The 13851-nt window shown below is 41.7% G+C and overlaps 1 protein-coding gene across 2 annotated transcripts in view; it reads right to left on the bottom strand.

The window, feature by feature from the left end:
* The window catches only part of mbd6 (methyl-CpG binding domain protein 6), a 98710-nt gene that overhangs the window by 38891 nt on the left and 45968 nt on the right, over positions 1–13851 (bottom strand). For both annotated transcript variants that reach the window (XR_009827169.1, XM_062057680.1), the window contains exons 4-7: positions 12212–12314; positions 11968–12139; positions 6739–8766; positions 2344–3182 (exon numbers count right to left, since the gene is read on the bottom strand). Coding sequence is in view for 1 of the 2 variants with exons in the window: in XM_062057680.1 (XP_061913664.1) it covers positions 2344–3182; positions 6739–8766; positions 11968–12139; positions 12212–12314 (3142 nt within the window). In the remaining variant the exon portion in view is untranslated. The remainder of the gene's footprint in view (positions 1–2343; positions 3183–6738; positions 8767–11967; positions 12140–12211; positions 12315–13851) is intronic.

Below are 13851 nucleotides of genomic sequence, written 5' to 3'. Positions count from 1 at the left end.
GACACAGAAGTAGACAAAATGATCAAGTTAATATTTGTCAGCACACCTTTGGAAGACAGAAGTGAAATCAAAGAGTTTATTCCACTTGCTACTGGAATATTGGCACACAAACTGCTGTTTTTACATCAGATGTGCTATAGGATTTACATCATTGATGGCCACTTCACTACTTTGTCTGCTGGAAGACCCATGACCTCTGACCTTTCTGACACGACATGATAGTCCTCAGATGTCATGATGCACACAGAACATCATGTTTGACTGTAGGAATGGTGTTCTTCATGTGTGATGATGTCTTTAGTCACAGGACCTTCTCCCATAAGGATTTTGTCTTGCTACTTGATGTGTGTGTGTCCTCCTGGGTCTCCTACCAGAGCTCCTTTTCATTGAGATGATAGTGTTGTGTCTGATCCAGCTTCTTTAGCTACAATTCTAACAATCATCAATGTTTGTCTTGCGTCCACGTCCAGAGAGGTTGAAACTTCTTGATGACATTGTAGACACAGGAACATTTACATCTCTGTAGCCTTGACATTGTCCATATCTTGCTTCTCAAATCTTCTGAGAGTTCTTTCTTTTCAGTGTGGTACACACAACACACAACTTTTCTCCATTTTAACTAGCTGCAAGTGGGATTTCTATATTGCCAGCACCTGTTAAACATGCTTACAATACAACTGTTTCTTACCATTTTGAAAAGGTGCCAATCATTTTGTCCACTCCATTTTTGGACTTCTGTGTAAAATAATATCAGATTTTTTTTTTGGGGGGGGGGGGGGTTGTGTTGTTCCAATGCAAAGAAAATAAATAAACATATATATATATATATAGAGTCGTGGTCAAAAGTGTACATACACTTGTAAAGAACATAATGTCATGGCTGTCTCGAGTTTCCAATCATTTCTACAACTCTTATTTTTTTGTGATAGAGTGATTGGAGCATATACTTGTTGGTCACAAAAAACATTCATGAAGTTTGCTTCTTTTATGAATTTATTATGGGTCTACTGAAAATGTGAGCACATCTGCTGGGTCAAAAGTATACATACAGCAATGTTAATATTTGCTTATATGTCCCTTGGCAAGTTTCACTGCAATAAGCCGCTTTTGGTAACCATCCACAAGCTTCTGCTTGAATTTTTGACCACTCCTCTTGACAAAAATGGTGCATTTCAGCTAAATGTGTTGCTTTTCTGACATGGACTTGTTTCTTCAGCATTGTCCACACGTTTAAGTCAGGACTTTTGGAAGGCCATTCTAAAACCTTCATTCTAGCTTGATTTAGCCATTCCTTAACCACTTTTGACGTGTGTTTGGGGTCATTGTCCTGTTGGAACACCCAACTGCGCCCAAGACCCAACCTCTGGGCTGAGGATTTTAGCTTGTCCTGAAGAATTTGGAGCTAATCCTTCTTTTTTATTGTCCCATTTAAAGCACCAGTTCAATTGGCAGCAAAACAGGCCCAGAGCATAATACTACCACCACCATGCTTGACGGTAGGTATGGTGTTCCTGGGATTAAAGGCCTCACCGTTTCTCCTTCAAACATATTGCTGGGTATTGTGGCCAAACAGCTACATTTTGGTTTCATCTGGCCACAGAACTTTCCTCCAGAAGGTCTTATCTTTGTCCATGTGATGTCAGATGAAACAAAAATGGAGCTTTTTGGCCACAATACCCAGCAATATGTTTGGAGGAGAAAAGGTGAGGCCTTTAATCCCAGGAACACCATGAAACAAGTCCATGTCAGAAAACCAACACATTTAGCTGAACTGCACCAATTTTGTGGTCAAAAATTCAAGCAGAAGCTTGTGGATGGCTACCAAAAGCGCCTTATTGCAATGAAAATTCATAAAAGCAAACTTCATGAATGTTTTTTGTGACCAACAAGTATGTGCTCCAATCACTCTTATCACAAAAAAATAAGAGTTGTAGAAATGATTGGAAACTCAAGACAGCCATGACATTATGTGCTTTACAAGTGTATGTACACTTTTGACCACCAATGTGTGTGTGTGTGTGTGTATATATGTATATATATATATATGTATATATATATATATATATATATGTATATATATATATATATATATATATATATATATATATATATATATATATATATATATATATATATACATATATATATATACATATATACACACACACACACACACATATAAATTGTATTAAAGTGGCCCCCCACATCTTTGAATGTTTCCAAATGCAGCAGTGTGTGTGTGGCAAAGATTGAGATATAGTAGCAATGTTTTGCATAAATATAGACCAGAGTAACATCAAGTCGTAGGTCGGTACCGCAGGTGCATGTGGAGAAAGATCCTACCTGAGGTTGGGTATGTTGGCTTTGCTGTGCAGGACCTAAATGGGTGTTGGGGAGGTCCGCTGCATTCAGAGCAGCGGCGAGGAGGGCGGGGCTAAGAGGCAGGAAGGTGGCTGGGTGAGCAGCAGGAAGGAGCAGAGACTGAAGAGCTTGAATGGAGCCCTCTGCTCCAGGAAGGCCCTGGGCCACCTCCAACAGCCCCGCGCCGTGCAGAGCTGATGGGTCCAGAAGAGCGGTGGTCTTGTCCAGCGTCAGGCCCTCTAATGTGTGCTGCAGAGGAACCTCCAAGCTGACCTGACCCAGTCCAGAGAGGGGTAACAAAGGTCCTTGCTGTTGCCCCAGCAGCAAGGAGGCCATGAGCAGAGCCTGAAGGCTGGGTTTCTCTGTCAGTCCCAAATCAGCTTCCTGTCCTGTGGTGGAGACCGGAGGCGGGATGGGGTTGAGAAGGCCCAACAGACTGAGAGGTAAGTCCCCTTGCACGCCACTCAACAAGGGCAGCAAGGGGAAGAGAGGGTTGGTGTTCATCTGCTGCTTCTGCTGCGTCTCTGCTTGTAGCAGCAAGGGCTGCTGCTCTGCAGCCGGAGGAGGTATCTGTGCGTTGTGCCCGCCCAGCCACAGTCCTCCAAGGTGCAACGAGGACAGGACTGCGGGGTCCAGGATGGACGGCAGGCCCCCCGTGGAAGACAGCAGCTGGAGAAGTTGATCTTGGTTCATGAAGGGGAAGGCCTCGGCCAGAGGTGAGGAGGTCTGATTGTCCTCCCCGATCTGGGAGGAGACCACAGCCTCTGGACTGCTCGGGGACAGAGGCTTCACTGGGGGGAGGACCTTAGACTCCTCTGCACCTAGAAAACAATAGGCACACAGAGGGTCTCGCATCAAACTAAGTCTAGACCAGAGGAACATCTATTGTGGCAGCATCATGGCACCATAACTTCAAAATAAAGACAACCGCAGTTTGTTATTCCTCTTGACAAAACACTTTGAGTTAGTAGAACATTCTGAGGGGAAAACTGGTGCAGTTTCAGAAACACAAGAAAGGCCACAAAGAACTTAAGACTACAAAGTCATTCAACTTTTCTCAGCAAATTTAAAAGTAATGCTTTTAATAGCACTTCAAACAAATGTAACTGTATGGTTATTGAATACAGTCAACATTGTAAGTGATGCTTTCATTTATGTCGAGGGGGAGGAACCACGCTTTACTGTGTACCTCTTGCTTGGGCCGGCTATAAAGCAACTTCTATTGCGACATCTAGTGGACACGTTTGGAACAGCAGTTTCTTTCATTAAAAAATGCAGCTCATTTTTACACTTAGCAAAGTGATCTGGTGGACACAAATACACCAAACTGTTTGAAAAGATGTCCAGCAAGAGGGCTCCCATTCCCTGGGAACACCTGCTAGAACCCTCTGCCCCACCAAAATACGCCAAACTGTTTGAAAATAGGCCCCCAAAAGGTCTCCCATTCCCCGGGAACACCTGCTGGAACCCTCTGCCCCACCAAAATATGCCAAACTGTTTGAAAATAGGCCCCCAAAAGGCCTCCCATTCCCCGGGAACACCTGCTGGAACCGTCTGCCTCACCAAAATACGCCAAACTGTTTCAAAATAGGCCCCAAAAAGGCCTCCCTTTCCCTGGGAACACCTGCTAGAACCATCTGCCCCACCAAAATATGCCAAACTGTTTGAAATTAGGCCCCCAAAAGGTCTCCCATTCCCCGGGAACACCTGCTGGAACCCTCTGCCCCACCAAAATATGCCAAACTGTTTGAAAATAGGCCCCCAAAAGGCCTCCCATTCCCCGGGAACACCTGCTAGAACCCTCTGCCTCACCAAAATACGCCAAACTGTTTGAAAATAGGCCCCCAAAAGGCCACCTATTCCCTGAGAACACCTGCTGGAACTCTGTACCCCACCAAAATACGCCAAACTGTTTCAAAATAGGCCCCCAAAAGGCCTCCCATTACCCGGGAACACCTGCTGGAACCCTCTGCCCCACCAAAATATGCCAAACTCTCTGAAAATAGGAACCCCTGGTATACACCGAGGGTCGGCAACCAGCGGCTCTTTAGCGCCGCCCTAGTGGCTCCCTGGAGCTTTTACAAAAATGTTTGAAAATGGAAAAAGATGGGGAAAAGATGTTTTATTTAAAAAATGGTTTGTGTAGGACAACGATTACTTCGTAATTGTTAGAAAGCCTCCTGTTTAATATGTTTGTGTTCATGCTTCACCGATGACAGTATTTGTCCTACACATTTCAACCGTCCTTGAACTCACCGTAGTTGTGTGGTCTGTGACGCAACAGTTTGTTTACATGTACAACTTTCTCCGACGCTGCCACAGAAAGACCACTCCTTCTTTGTCTCATTTTATACCTTTGGCCATTCTAAGTCAGTCATTTCCAGGAGTTATCTCACCCTCTGAGAAGTTTTACTAAAGTTTTCCAATGTTGTAAAAATGTGTAGAATAAATATTAGAATTCAACATTTCTGTCAACAAAGATGTGTGTCTATATCAGCCTATATTATAGGCTAATATAAACACTTACATGGTGTGTTGTCTTCATTATAACACTTATATAAGACTTTTAAAGTCATTTTGATAGTAGGCTAATATAACTAATATAGACACTAGGGGTGTGGGAAAAAATCGATTCGAATTCTAATAGCAATTCTCACGTTGTGCGATTCAGAATCGATTCTCATTTTTAAAAAATAAATTTGTATTTTTTTATAAAAAAATTTTTTATTTTATATATATATTTTTTTTTTGATCAATCAATCCAACAAAACAATACACAGCAATACCATAACAATGCAATCCAATTCCAAAACCAAACCCGACCCAGCAACACTCAGAACTGCAATAAACAGAGCAATTGAGAGGAGACACAAACACGACACAGAACAAACCAAAAGTAGTGAAACAAAAATGAATATTATCAACAACAGTATCAATATTAGTTACAATTTCAACATAGGAGTGATTAAAAATCCCTCATTGACATTATCATTAGACATTTACAAAAAATTAACAATAGTGTCACAGTGGCTTACACTTGCATCACATCTCATAAGCTTGACAACACTGTGTCCAATATTTTCACAAAGATAAAATAAGTCATATTTTTGGTTTATTTAATAGTTAAAACAAATTTACATTATTGCAATCAGTTAATAAAACATTGTCCTTTACAATTATAAAAGCTTTTTACAAAAATCTACTAGTCTGCTTGCATGTCAGCAGACTGGGGTAGATCCTGCTGAAATCCTATGTATTGAATGAATAGAGAATCGTTTTGAATCGGGAAAAAAAAGTTTTTGAATCGAAAATCATGTTGAATTGAAAAAAAAAATCAATTTTGAATCGAATCGTGACCCCAAGAATCGATATTGAATCGAATCGTGGGACACCCAAAGATTCACAGCCCTAATAGACACTTACCGTATTTTTCGGACTATAAGTCGCAGTTTTTTTCATAGTTTGGCCGGGGGTGCGACTTATACTCAGGAGCGACTTATGTGTGAAATTAACACATTACCGTAAAATATCAAATAATATTATTTATCTCATTCACGTAAGAGACTAGACGTATAAGATTTCATTGGATTTAGCGATTAGGAGTGACAGATTGTTTGGTAAACGTATAGCATGTTCTATATGTTATAGTTATTTGAATGACTCTTACCATAATATGTTACGTTAACATACCAGGCACGTTCTGAGTTGGTTATTTATGCGTCATATAACGTACACTTATTCAGCCTGTTGTTCAATATTCTTTATTTATTTTAAATTGCCTTTCAAATGTCTGTTCTTGGTGTTGGGTTTTATCAAATAAATTTCCCCAAAAAATGCGACTTATACTCCAGTGCGACTTATATATATGTTTTTTTCCTTCTTTATTATGCATTTTCGGCCGGTGCGACTTATACTCCGGAGCGCCTTATACTCCGGAGCGCCTTATAGTCCGAAAAATACGGTACATCATGTGGTATCTTCATCATAACACTTATATAATAAGTCATTTTGATAGTAGGCTAATGTAGACACTTCCATCATGTGTTGTTTTCATCATAAAACTTATGTAAGACTTGTAAAGTCATTTTGATAGTAGGCTAATATAACTAATATAGACACTTACATCATGTGTTGTCTTCATTATAACACTTATATAAGATTTTTAAAGTCATTTTGATAGTAGGCTAATATAACTAAAATAGACACTTACATCATGTGTTGCCTTCATTATAAAACGTCAACACTTACAACACTTTTCTTTTTTTGCAGCTCCAGAAAGATTTGTTTGGTATTTTTGGTCCAATATCCAACATTTTGGGTTGCCGAGCCCTTGTATATACCATGGTACATGTTGGCAGAGTGTATAAAGACCCTTACCTGCAAGTTGTTTATCTTGGGAAGACATCCCTTGGTCAGAGGGGCCGCCTTCCTCCTGGAGCACAGTGGAGGACGCCGCGAGAAGGGCCAGGACATGGTTGCTAAGATCAAGAGGCTTTGGCGAGCCGGGCGTGGTCGCAGGAACGCCGCTGCCTGGCGAAGGACTCAGGTCCGCTGTGGACGTGCTGTTATTGAGCATGGTCTCAGAAAGCATCCGGGATTCCGTTGTGGGAAGGAGGCTTAGTTGGTGCCGGTCTAACGAGGCCACATGCCTAGACGGGCTGCTGTTGTGTAAAGCTGAATTTGACGTAGGGGAATGTCTTTGTAGAGAAGCGGACCTGACAGATGGATATTGTGACTGCACTGATCTGAAATGAGCGGAGGTGCGAGGGGGCGAAAGCCCCTCTAGAACCACGGGCGCTGTGTTAGTGTTGTTGGTTCTGGCACAGAAATGAGGGTTGAGAGGAGACTTAGTGTGACCACCCCCTTCCACAGGGTGAGAAGCCGAGGCCTGAGCATTCTGCACACTGAGCAGGTGTAAGAGAGCAGAAAGGGGTTGCGTCGGAGGATCCAAAGCAAAGTGGGTCGGCACCGGGCCTGTAGTGACATCCATAGCCTCTCCCCGTCCAGGAGGAGGTGGGGAGAGATGCCCCGTGGGTCTGGGAGTCGGGAGCTTGGGTGTGGGATGACGGTGCTCGGACACGACGCTCTCTGAGGTAGAGGAAGAGTGTGGGAAAGCCGACGAGGACAGGTTGATGGCAGTAGCCGGGACACAGTCTCCTGGCGGGGTCTTCCGTGGCTGGGGGTCTCTGATTATGCTGAGCACGCCGGGAGACCGCCGCTGCCTCTTCCTGTGCGATGCATTGCGCTCCACTTTGGGAGGCAGGCGGGGCAAGGTGGAAGCCAAGGACTGGGCCAGGGAGTGGGACGTTGGGAAGAGAACGGAAGAGGTGGCTGCGAGGGAGGGATAGTGAGGCCTCGTGGCAGCCGCAAGATGGCTGTTCTGTAAAGTGCTGTTTGTTGCCTCTGTCAAAAAGTCCAGGGTTTGATCCTGGCCCGGGGTCACCTGGCTCGCCAGCTGAGCCTTGGCAGCTGCCGAGAGCAGACTGCTGGCAGGAAAAGACGTCGTCGTGGGCAGCAGCTTCCCCTGGTGGCTGTGGTTGGTCACCAATGTCAAGCCAGAACCTTGCGGTCCTGTGCTGGGACTGGCTGTGCTCTTTGAGGCCTTCAGGGGGGACGCATGAGGGCTGCTACTGCTTTGGTTGGGGTTCCAAGGGAGCTGGGAGCTATTAGTGCTATTGTTGCCAGAGTTCTTCAGCTGCTCCAAGATGTCCTCCAGCTTGAACTTGGAGAGGTGGGGACTGGGATTCGGGGAGCCACACGGGAGAGGGGAGCGCGGCGAGGAGGAGCAGGACCTCCTCCGCTGTGGTAAATGACTTCCCATCAGTGCTTCTGCTGCTGCACTGGAGCCTCCACCCTGCTCGGAGACGGGGGAGGGAGAAGCCGAAGGGTGGCGGGACCGCCGATGGGGCGACACACAATTCATGTTGTGGATTGAGGGCGAGTGGGAGAGAGGAGGGTGGTGACCCGGGGCCTTGGCTACTCTTCCTCCTACTACGAAGCTATTAGGGGAAGAGGAGGGAGGTGACGCTAGGGGCCTTAGCCGAGGGGACGCAGGGGTGTTGGGCGTTCTTTGACCTTGAGGAGTGGGAGTGCGGGGGGACCTTTGGGCGGCGAGAAAAGAGGGGCTGGTGGATGCGGCGGGGGGCAGGGTTACAGGAAGAGGAGGATGGTGAAGCCTTTGCAAAGCATCCAGGGGATGGTGGGAGTTTGTGGCCGTGTGGGGACCGGGCGAGGAACCGTTGTAAGGGTACATGAAGTGGTGGGAGGACGTGGGGCTGGCGCAGGGGTTTGGGTGTGGTCGAGCAGGAGCTGGATGGAGCTTGGGATGGTACGTGCCCCGGTCCTCTTCGTCACGCTGAACAAGAGCCCTCTTTGGATTGCAACTGTCCACTCCGCTGCTCACCTCTGGAGGAACAACACATTCATTTCAGGAGGATTTCACATCCATTCATGATAGATGTTTCTACACAACATATCAAGGTCTGCTGGCATTTTGTAAAAATGACAATCAAAATGGCGGCTGTGAGCGTTTCTTTAAAGCGTGAACTCCACTCTGTGAACGCTCGTCAGCTGCGTCTACTGCCTGTGAGGACTTTGGGACTCGCTGCTCATCACAGTCTTTAAACACATGTTTGGCTTTTCAAAAACTGTAAACCATGATCATCAAAATGGCATATTTCACTTTGCAAGTAATCACATATTAGTTTCACATTGGAAATTAAAATACTGACTTTTACACAATATTATAACAAATAAAAGATTGGCATATTCCACTTTGCAAGTAATCATATATTAGTTTCACATTGGAAGTTAAAATACTGACTTTTACACAATATTATAACAAATAAAAGATTGGCATATTTCACTTTGCATGTAAATTTGTTTCACATTGGAAGTTAAAATACTTACTTCTACAAATTATAACAAAATTAAAACAAATAAAAGATTGGCATATTTCACTTTGCAAGTAATCACATATTAGTTTCACATTGGAAGTTAAAATACTGACTTCTACACAATATTATAACAAAATTATAACAAATAAAAGATTGGCATATTTCACTTTGCAAGTAATCACATATTAGTTTCACATTGGAAGTTAAAATACCGACTTTTACACAATATGCTGATTTTTTCAGTTTCACTTTTAACGTAAATTTTAAACTATAAGCCGCTTCATTTTTCCTACGCTTTGTACCCTGATGCTTATAAAAATGGTGCAGCTAATTTATAGATTTTTCTTTGCTAATGCAAATAGTTTTCAAAAAGACAAGTAAAGACAATGAATAGATGTATTATTGTTTGTGCTATGGCGCCATCTTTTGGATGAGCTCGCAGTGTCCGTCTGTTTGGACGGAGCTTTCAACCGGAAGTACAAGTGTTATTCCATCTTCTAGCGGTCCACAGTGTTCCTCCATTCACCACTTCAAGCACCGTTGAAAATGTACAATATAACTAAAACAATTCATACCTACTAAACTGTCCCATGTGTGACGTCTGTAGTGTTTAAATGCATATTTGTACGTGCTACCGTGATGTAATCAAGCTAGCGTTGTTAGCACTAGCTAATATGCTAACAGGTTTACGAGTGTCTGTGTTAGTATTATTAACTTACAATGGCATTCTTTTTGTCCGCATGATTCGATTCGATTCTCTTAGGTAGCAATTCGATTCAGAATTGATTCTCGATTAAAAATCAATACTTTTTAGATAACATTGGGTGCCATTTCTATGATTAATAACATTCTTGTATAAAATAGATCATAGCTCTCATAAATGTTTATATTACCATACTTCAAAGAAAACTGGTTTTGTTGAATAGAATACTAGCCAAACATTTAATAAAGTCAAATACAAATAGGGCAACAAGTATCTTTTGTAAAGTAAATGTGTACAGCAGATATAGATCATCTACATCAACAATATTATTTGACTGAGTGGCTGGACAGGACAGATCGAAAAAAATTTATTAAAAAAAGCGATTTAAATGTGAACATTGTGCAAGATAGCACTTTATGGACATAAGAGATAAAAAAATAAAAACAAATATAAGAATTTTGCAAGGCAAGACCTGAGGGCCATAAGTAGAAACTACCCTTTTTGTCCATATAGATAAAAATAGTGTTCATGTATGAAATCTAGTCTTATACATAGTGCTGCACAATTATGGCCAAAGTAATAATTAAGATTACTTGTATAAATATTGAAATCAGGATTATTGATTATGTTATGTAAAACAGTGTTGGGGTGTGAACGTGACGCCATTATGTCATTTGTAATGTCTAATAAAAAGGCTATAGATAAATATTATCCATATATTTAAAGAAAAGTGTTGGTCTTTTTTGTTCAATAATAATAATAATAATATACCAGTAGTAATAATATGTTTTCTAACAACACCTCAGAGTGGTCCAATAATAGTATCAATGTGTCCTCTTTTTCTCATTACATGATGCCTTTTTCTCTATTTAAGTTATGTACATTTATATGTACATGAAGATGCTGTATCGGGACAGATCCATTAAGAGTTTGAGCAGAAATATGTCGTATAGGAATTAACTATATACAATAAAATATTAACAAAATGCTGTGTCACATGAATGGTTTTGAAAGTAATAACTTTAAAATGAAAAAAAACACATGTAAAAAAACATGGCGTTTACTTATTGATATCAATATAAAATAAGCAGTTTGGCTAATGAAGATAAAGTATAATGAACAAGCTTTGTTCTCTAACAACACCTCCTAGTGGTTCAGTACAACAGTTTGGCCAACAAAAACGAACAGGAGTGATACCTGCACATCTAACACACAATCTTCACAGCCTGAGTTCAGTTCGATGAGATGACAAAACATTTGAGCTAGTACTGATGTTATTTGAACGCTGATAAAGTTAACAGTTAAATATAGGAGGAGTAAACAAAGTAAAGACTTGATAAACAAGTTGTGACAACGTTCACGACACATCACCTGCTGCACGTTACCTCACATTATTAACTCTCAGTCACAGCAGCTGATGAACGCTGTATTGAGAAAATTAAAGCAACATCAAATAGTTTTCTCCTTCGCTGTATACTTTTAGTTTGGGGACAATATTGTCCACACCGGTCTCCATCTAAACACAGCAGTGTGCTCTTAGACGCACGCCCAGAAATGAAGCCAGGGAAAATTAAGTTAAACGAGCGCTCGGCTCTCTTGACTCCGAGGGGAAATCTGCGTGGCAAAGTCTGTGTAGTTGTATCCCGCCATACCGCTCCCAGGAAGTAAGTAGTATTGCCTAAAATGTATTAATAAATGAACTTTATTCTGTAATTTAAGCGGTATTACTAATTTTACTGCGGTTTATCAATATACCGTTTACCGTTACAACTGAGCTGCGGCCCCCGGCCCACACTTTGGACACCTCTGCACTACGCAATGACTAATTGTTTGCATGGGCCAGAATTACAGTAGGACGTGTATTCTTGCTCAAATCCGAGTTATTTACCAAGGAAATATTAGCTTATCCCTACAATAGTTTTCTCTATTTTTTGTGACGTGTGTGGACTCTTTTCAGAACACAAAAGCATATATAAATATTGGTTGTAAATGATGAGTAGGTCTGACCTGGCTGTTGAAGGTGGGCAAAGGGCAGCTGTGACGCTTGCATGCTGCGACACAGGGCGGCCATTGCCACCACTTTCCTGCGATGGTTGCACAGTTTGGTCATGTCCTGCTCTGCTCTGCCGAGCGGCTGCTTGTGCTGCTCCACTCTCACTCCCAGCGAGAAGTTGAACACCTGAGATAGGAGACATGTCATTTCTGGGTGGGGTTGCAAAGGCCAAAATGTTCACCTGGAAGTAGGACATACCTTGTGGATGACAAGTGGACACTCCAGGCCACATTTACAGGTGCCATCAGTCAACAGGTAGGTCTTCACCTCATCCAGGGAGGACAGTGTGGTGCCACTGGGACTGATCATGAAACACACAGTCAATGATGGACTTCACTTCACAGTCGCCACTCATTTATCATCGCTTCCACGTCTGACTGTGCTTAACACATTTCTGCTAAGTAGGATTACTACAATATTTTAGTAGTTAGAGCAGGGGAGTAGTCCAAACCATTTCACTGGGGGGACGCATTGGGATAAAAAACATTTGGTCGGGCCGAAAGATGAAGTTACTAGATTTATACGTACACACACACACACGCATACATACATATTAAGATTAAGATGAGTTTATTTCAAAGGGGAAATGCAATTTCAGAAAACACATGACTACACATGGTTAAAAAAGCCAGAATGCTAGTTTTCATCTGTAGTCCCCTGGCCATGATGTAAAAAGGTAGTCAAATTACAATTTCAAAGAAAAAGAAAAGAAGCACACAATACATATACGATATAATAACAAATAAAAAATGACATGACAACATAACATAGCATCAAAACAGGCTCATCTTTTAGTGCTGGCAGCTGTAGGCGTTGATAAGCCACATTTTACATGTTTTTGTGAAGGCCTTGTAAGTTGTGAGCAGATGAACCTTGTCAGGTACTGACTTCCACACAGCACTCCTTACTGAGCAGGCCCACTTACTGAAAGTGCAGAGGAATATAACAGTCACCTGTTTCTTTGGCTGATGAACTCTACCAGAGGATCTGGAGCCAATTCATGCAGTACGTTATAGCTCACTTTGAAGTCTGCAAATGTGTGAAGGCTGTCCCACTTTAAAATAAGCCTGAGACCAGCTGGTAAGGCAATAGTTTAAGTGGCTGAAAATAATCGAATGCAAATACAATTTTGCTTTCGAATTGCACAAAAATTTGCGAGATTAAACTTGATTATTTTACACAATTTGCCAAAATGGGCTTTAAAGGAAAGCTCATTTACCCAAGATATTTATATTGGTTGACAATTTGTATTATTTCTCCATGAATAGGTATGTCGGGGTCAGATGATACTTAGTTACATACAGTTTTAGATAGGTTTAGCACTCCTACAACGAAGTTGTAACATAGGACATTGTTTTAGTGAGTTTAGAAGCAACAATGTCTTTGGTGTGACCATGAAGGAAGAAAACCTGCATACATGACGCATTCAGCTTCAGGACAAACGGTGGGCAAATCATTCATATAAAGGCGAAATAAAAGGGGGCCTAATATTGACCCCTGAGGGACTACGGGGTTTAGCCTAAGAGTCAGATCTGCAGTTGTTAACTGAAACAGATTGTGTTCCATCATGCAGATTACATTCAATCCAGCTCACAGCATTTTGAGAGAAGTTACATTTGGAGAGCTTGGTAAGAAAAACAGATTGATTTACTGTATCAAATGCTTTCATGAGCTCCAAAAACACCGCCCCTACAACTATATTATAAACACACATATACATATATATATATATATATATATATATATATATATATATATATATATATATATATATATATATATGTGTTTATAATATAGTTGTAGACACATATATATATATAAATATATATATATATATA

Source organism: Entelurus aequoreus, linkage group LG01 (assembly GCF_033978785.1).
Source record: "Entelurus aequoreus isolate RoL-2023_Sb linkage group LG01, RoL_Eaeq_v1.1, whole genome shotgun sequence".
NCBI lineage: Eukaryota > Metazoa > Chordata > Actinopteri > Syngnathiformes > Syngnathidae > Entelurus > Entelurus aequoreus.
This window is presented reverse-complemented; position numbering and strand designations above follow the sequence as displayed.